This window comes from Brachyhypopomus gauderio, chromosome 18, assembly GCF_052324685.1.
Source record: "Brachyhypopomus gauderio isolate BG-103 chromosome 18, BGAUD_0.2, whole genome shotgun sequence".
Lineage (NCBI taxonomy): Eukaryota > Metazoa > Chordata > Actinopteri > Gymnotiformes > Hypopomidae > Brachyhypopomus > Brachyhypopomus gauderio.
In genome coordinates this window covers 12,354,825-12,362,047 of record NC_135228.1, presented here as the reverse complement: position 1 = coordinate 12,362,047, position 7,223 = coordinate 12,354,825, and the positions used below count along the sequence as shown (strand labels likewise).

At 36.2% G+C, this 7,223-nt stretch overlaps 1 protein-coding gene across 2 annotated transcripts; it reads left to right on the top strand.

Moving 5' to 3' along the window:
- Positions 1-1,035: 1,035 nt before the first annotated feature.
- Positions 1,036-5,079, top strand: timd4 (T cell immunoglobulin and mucin domain containing 4). 2 transcript variants are annotated; one of them, XM_076980413.1, is made up of 7 exons: positions 1,036-1,239; positions 1,490-1,828; positions 1,947-1,997; positions 2,400-2,476; positions 3,537-3,648; positions 3,746-3,779; positions 3,878-5,079. In XM_076980413.1, the coding sequence occupies exons 1-7, from the start codon at positions 1,074-1,076 to the stop codon at positions 3,957-3,959; spliced, it is 861 nt and encodes a 286-aa protein (XP_076836528.1). In that variant the 5' UTR covers positions 1,036-1,073; the 3' UTR covers positions 3,960-5,079. The 2 variants fall into 2 exon arrangements, with proteins under 2 accessions (XP_076836528.1, XP_076836527.1); XM_076980412.1 differs by having other exon boundaries at positions 2,385-2,476.
- The last annotated feature ends 2,144 nt before the right edge of the window (positions 5,080-7,223 follow it).

The window sequence follows — 7,223 nt, the reverse complement described above, 5'->3', positions numbered from 1 at the left end:
TAACAATTGAAAACTCGCGGGTTTAGTCACATTTGTTTTTTCTTCACTTTTTGCCACTCCAAAGATGTTTTCGTCTCTCCTACAGCCTCGATTGCAGCTATATGCAAATAACCGATTATGTAAATTAGGCGATGACGTCAGATACGGGAAATGTCCCGTATTTTTAAATACAAAACTTGACAGGTATGTATTTCACATGTACATAAATCTCTAAATTCAATACTAAGAATAGCTAACTGAAGTTGGGTCATATAAGACAAATGACAAAACACATTTGGACGTTAATATTCAGTTCAGAGTAGCGTAGGTCGCTGCTTGCCACAGGTGAAATCCATTTCAAGATGTCCGGACTCAAATTCTGGCAGAAATCGCAAACCCCGCCCCGTTCTCAACTAAAGAGTCAAATTGAGCATGAGCAGAGGAGTTGGCCTGGCCTTATCTAGGATTCAACTACAATTTGTATATTCTGACAATGCAGGTTGTAAGGTCAGATCAACTTTTAACAAGAAACTCAATAAAGTAAGCCTATCCAATTACTTTGTTATAGTTTATGGTGCAATTAATTATTTTTGGCTCAGCTAAACTAATAATCATAGTAAGGCGAGCAATTTTAAGTTCTGTTTTTTACAGTGTACACATTTAAAGAATTTGCTATTTGCAAGTTTGTTGTAAGCTGAGTAGTCCTGTAGAACATAGTAGAACATAAGTTTCTTCTTTGTGAGTTATTTTTGGGTATTTCAATAAAAAAATCACCCACAGCAAAAATTATTCATATATCACAAAAACAAAATTCTGCATTAAGAAATACAATGCAGTATTCATGAAAACATACATCAGTTTTATGTGGCCCAACACTTTTGCAACATTGCTTACATTCTAGGTTTGAGTGCAGTTCTTCGGTTTGTCTGCTAATGTGTGCTGCAGCCTGGATGGCTGAGGCATCATGGAGCCTGTGTGCTGTGGCACTGCATTGGTTGGTTAGCCCTTGGCTTCACAATGACTCGATTTTCTCATACATCCCAATCACCAGCTGAGAGCCAGCAGAGGCGTCAGTAACTCGGCCCTGCTTGGAGATGTCACAGACTGAGATCTCCAGAACACATGCCTATTCATATACTCTCATTGTCATGCCCCAGGCAGACTCAAGCACAGTGTGGAGTGAACCTCAAAATCTAGTTCCAATGGCTGCTCCTCCTAGTTTGTCTTTACTGAGCTGGATCTTTTTCCTCACTCTGTCAGGTAAAACACTAATCACTGTCTCTAAAGTTGAGAAGAGCACATAAATGCATATAGTTTGTAACTTAGTTTGTGTGTATTAACATAGCTCTGAAGGCTTTCTTGGCTTTTGGGTAAAGTATACCGAAGCTGAATTAACATTGCTGCATTAATTTTACATGAAGCAAGTAGACCTGTATTATTTCTACAATACTTTCTGTGACTCACCCATGTGTTGTATAACTTTGTCCTAATTTTCTCTGTAACCCCACAGTTGCCAAATCTTCAGTTATGGCATTCAGGGTGACGGAGGGCAGCACAGTCATTTTGTCCTGTCATTACTCTGTTAAGCAGCATGGAATAAACCATGTCTGCTGGGGTCGAGACTGTGGAACCTTCTGGTGTAATGACATCATCGTACAGACAGATGAACATGGCATCGTTTCAAAGGTTTCAGACAGGTACAGACTCATTGGAGATGTTCTCTCTGGACAAATGGACCTGGGCATCCAGCAAATACGAAGGACAGACAGTGGGCCTTACTGCTGCAGAATAGATATTGATGGGCTTTTCAATGACAAGAAGGTGACCTACACTCTAAAGGTCATGAGAGGTAAGTGAGGCTCCAAGCTTTTAAAATGCTTATTTTACAGCTCTTAACTAAAGAGTGTTTAGATGTCCTTGGATACTAAGAATTCTTAAACTAACTTGAAATACTTCCAATTCTAAAGCTCCAACAACTACTACACTTCCTACTACTGAGATACTACAAACCCAGACTGGTGAGTAATGTATCTCTCTGGATGTAATTGTATTAATCTGATCATCTTCATCAGACATGGTAATTAATTATGGACAATATTTTGCTAAATAAACCCAAAGACATATATAAAACGTCATTATAAATCTTGTTACACAGGTGCTGATAGCGTCTAATTGAGCTCTTATAAGAGACTCAGACTTAAAATCCAGCAAAATGTCATCTAGTATGACTGGTATGTAGGTATAAACCCTGTGCTAATATGACACTGTTCTTCACTATACCCGTGCTGTAAAATGTTCCAACCCAGTGTGGTCACACTTCATAATCAAATGAATACCACCGACATTCACGTGTGTCAATCCGAAACTGAGATGATTTCCTGTAAATAGGTCACTTTTTGCCACAGTGACTTCTCTTTCAGATCAACCAAGTCAAACAGAGTCATCAGATTTTGACATTTCCAGGCAGAACTTAACCCTGCTGAATTCTGTGGCTATGGTAAGTATGAAGAGTCACTGTGTGGAAATCAGTGGTTTTATACATTTTCAAAAGCTGCTTTACATTTAAGAAAAAAATAACATAGAAAGAAGAGAAATGTGCAGAGAGGTGACCTTTGAAGAAAAAAGAGTAGAAAGTGGCTGAGGGAGAGTTTCATTGTTTTGAAGCAGTAGCTCCTGCCACCTAGTGTTGACAGTTATGTACAGAGAGGTCTAGTGCCAGATCTAAAATCTAAGCCAGCAGGAGGGACAGTAAGGGTAAAGAGTTTAGTGAGTTAAGGAGGAGCAAGAAAACACGAAGGACCTTATAGGTTAACAGAAAAAGCTTGTATTTAATTCATAAAAGAAAGCATTTGTCAGCATATTAGCAGAAGAAGATAAATAAGTCTTCGTGACTTAATATGGAGATTGGATGCAAGTTAAAAATTAAGTATTTTCAAAAAAAAAGTTATCAAGCCAATGTTTTAAATCAGTAAGATATGAAACTATAAGGGACACAGAGCTGAGATAAATTTGGATATCATCTGCATAATACGTTAAGTCTTTGATGGACATTAAACAATGTCATAGCATTCCCCTTTAATGTCAAGACAGCTTGGATTCACCAATCTTTAGATTACTAATACTGACATGGTCTACACTGTGTTAACTTCCTATCTGAATTTTAATTAACAGACCTTACAGCCACAAGCTCAATTTAAAACATGCAATGATTTTTTTATGCTATACTAACAGAAGGGTAATATTTATTTTATGTTGTTCTGGAGAGACATGAGCTCATTTTTCTGGAGGCTTACATCTTCCTTAGACAGAAATAAGCAAACAAAAAACCTATCACAATCTTTGAAAAAACATGAGTGTTGAACAAACATGATTCACTTAGTTGGAATGAATCGATTTACATTTCAATTTATAAAAAATATGTTAAAGTTATCATCTTTCCATCTTTAAATACTATTTACCAAAACAAATAAGTGTGACCTCAACAACATTAATTAATAAACAAACATGCTATCCAGCATGCATTTCAGACTCTTATAGCTCCCCTCTCTGTATGGTAGTCTGAGGAACCAGTCTCGAGCATCATGTTACAGATCTACGTCCCTGTGCTGTCGCTGTCTCTCAGCCTGCTCTTACTCCTGATTGGTGCACTGATCCTTTTAACCTTCAAACGTACGTACTACGGTCACCTCTGACATATTGGAGTTATCACCTGTACTTGAATTTGAATTTGTAGTTTCACTTTGAATTCTTACGGTTCTGCTTTCAGGTGTATTTCATATTAAAATGCTGGACACAGGATGGTAAGTACACAGAAACATTTTTGTAACAACAAAGAGTTGTGCATGTTTTTTTTTTTTTTTATATTACAAACTTAATATAATGTTTGCAAATGTTTTAGTTTCTCAAAAGAACCACGGCACATCATTTATGAAATACGGACCAGAAGACCAGTGGAAGAAAATATTTACACTCTGGACTAAGGCCCACAGCAAATTCTTTATGGTATATGTTTTAAAGTGCCTTCTGATAAATTACTTATACTGTATTTATAATGAAAATTTTGAAATTTCAAGTGCATGGTTAGATTTGAAAGGATGAATATTTGAAAATGAGGAAAGAGTGTGGGGTACATTATTCAGTTTGTCTAATCCATGTGGATAAAAAAGCAATTTTCTTTAAAAATTCTTTGCATTTTCTCATACCTTTAAACAATTTTATGCAATTTTACAACCACAGATTATTTTTATATTTTGCTATAGTGTGGCTCACATAAGATAAAGAATTTGACTACTTTGTAGTCCTTGGTTGAACCAGTTTATGGTCCAAAGATTAGGTCCTCAACACACACACACACACACACACACACTACATTCATATACAATACCCTGCCTACTGATCCCCTGCATCTACACCTCATGTATGCTGTCTTTTTTATGCATTGCTCCAGTCCAGCATGCACAAACCTATGGCTACTGAGAATTACTGCCAGTGCTCTTCACTTCTTTCTTTTTTGTGTTTTTACACTAATGCTGAGTGCTGTTTGTTTCCTGTTATTAGGTGTTACTCCCTCCGTTCTTCCTCTGCCACACTAATACATACAGGCTACTCAGTGTCTGTATAATGGCTGTTTCATAAAAACAACTGACTTATTGCTTCTTTAAATGAGGTGTAATGCCAAGTGATGATTGTTATTTGTTTTCATTAATATGCTTTTGTATTGTAATGTTGTAATGTCATAATGCTGGCAAATGAACAAAATGATCAATTTAATTTTTAAAATGCACATTAACAATATCAAGTATTTAAACTAATAAATATTTAAAATAAAACAGATAGATCAACATTTTGTAATAGATGCAGGGACTGCAAAGTGATGGAACTAATTTGACTCGTAAATCATTGAACTTCTTTTCAGCAGTTTGCTCATGGAATTAGGATAGTATGATCCAATTTCTTCTATTGATGTTTTTGAGAGGAAACATACATTCACAAAGTTTTCTGCAATAGCAGTGTCCCTACAGAGTCCACGCTTAAATTAAAAATTAACATTCATGGCTGCTCCAACAGAAACATATTCAATGTGTACTCCTCCAGTTGTGTATAAGTACACTTTAACTTTGCCAAATAATACCAGATACATGTCGGTACCCCTATCTCCCCTTTTTGTAATATGCTGACCTGAAAGAGAGTCACAAAGTAATTACATCAGTAAACATGGTTAAATTATATCTCTCATAAGGAAACAGCAGTTATGGAGGAATACACACGCGCATGCACACACACACACACACATACACACACACACACACACACACACACACACACACACACACACACACACTATATTGTATTGAGGAGGCATGTCCAACTGGGAGGAGACCCAGGACCCTGGGAACGCCTTGGTGTCTCCTCAGAAGAGCAGGAAGAGGTGGCTGGAGAGACAGAAACCTGGGCCTGTTTGCCTAGGCGCTTTTACTATATTGTTTACTACAATGACTCAGTTACTGATAAAAAGGCAGACATATCTTTCTGAAGCTGTAACCGAACTGAATCAAATGTTCAAAACTCTAATCAAATGTAGAGTTTTTTCAGATTTTCAGGAAATCGTGATAAGGTTAATTGCATGGATTTTCATTTAAAGTTGTTTAAATTAAGCATGTCGTTCTATATGAAACAAATTTGTAAATAAATAAATGGGTGGAATGAATTTTATACTCACTGCATTAATTCATTAGTTGGCAATTACCATATATTAAATAACGGGTCACTTTAGTTTCAACCCTTAGTGTCAAATTAACCAAAAACTGAAGAACCTTCCAAATCAAATCAAAATCATATCAAATTTTATTTATATAGCGCTTTTTACAACAGTTGTTGTCACAAAGCAGCTTTACAAGTGCCGAGTCCTAGCCCCCAGTGAGCAAGCCAATCAGTTTAGTATAATCAAGCTAATGCAGTTTGCACTGATTTAATTCATATTTGTACATATGGGTAAGGGGTACATAAAATATACATTTACAGTAGAATCCATACTGACAGAACGTATTCACTCACTTTGTCTTACAAATACACAGTAACTAGACACAAATGTGTCAGATTTAGACTCCACTTCTTACTTTTTTTGGTGAGGCAAATATGTGGCAAATATGTGTGGGTTAGTATATGCATGGGGTCTTACCTTTAGTGTACGTTTGAAAACCGTAAAAATGTTTCCGGGAGCTGATTGAACAGCTGATGTTTTGTTAGATGATGAACGCTGATTCTAAATTACCAAAATAAAACAATGCCTAAAATCAAGGAATACAAACACATTTCACACATTTCTTGTCTAATAAATTAATAGCTGTTTAAAGGGATGTTTCACTAAGACACAGACATCATAAACCATCCCTATATACCATGTTTGAAGACCAACTGAATATTGACTTTAAAATAAATAAATAAAAATAAACATTTTGATGCAACCAAAAAAATATGTACATGAATTATCTTCATGTATCATTGGCCACCAAATTACAGAATAAAGTATTTTCTTGTAAGAAACCTACAGGTTTTAATGTCCCAAACCAACCACTGTATTTCTTGAACAAATCAATTAAGACAATTTCCAAAGATCATGATCCAGAAGGAAGGCCGCCAAAGTTTTAAACTAAGACTGATTACTTATTTCGTAATACTTACCTTGAAAAGATTTGCGTTTTCATGTAGAGTGGAAGACCTTTAAACACATTTTCTGAGTCTATCCCTTTTGAGTGTGCCCATCTGTAACTGTAGAACAGGTTAACACGATGTTGGAGTGGACGTGGAATATTCTGATACATCATATAAGTCTGGATATTCTGAAATGAAGGAGGATGTACATAATAACAAACTTAACAGCAATGTCTTAAAAAGTAGAGCAAGCAGATGAAGTTATATTAAATATTGGCCATTACCTGTATCTTCTCTTCATAGGCAATATATAAAGTGTATATACACTGCTCAAAAAAATAAAGGGAACACTTAAACAACACAATATAACTCCAAGTCAACCACACTTCTGTGAAACCAACCTGTTCAGTTAGGAAGCAACACTGTGAATCAATTTCACCTGCTGTTGTGCAAAAGGAATAGACAACAGGTAGAAATGAGAGGCAATTAGCAAGACCCCCTCTATAAAGGAGTGGTTCTGCAGGTGGGGACCACAGACCACTTCTCAGTACCTATGCTTTCTGGCTGGTCACTTGTGAATGTTGTGGTAGCAT

Coding starts and splice junctions, on each gene's coding strand:
- timd4 (XM_076980412.1), top strand. CDS start 1,074: ATGTCACAGACTGAGATCTCCAGAACACATGCCTATTCATATACTCTC. Junction 3,649..3,745: donor GATCCTTTTAACCTTCAAAC/GTACGTACTACG, acceptor TTCTGCTTTCAG/GTGTATTTCATATTAAAATG. Junction 3,780..3,877: donor AAAATGCTGGACACAGGATG/GTAAGTACACAG, acceptor CAAATGTTTTAG/TTTCTCAAAAGAACCACGGC.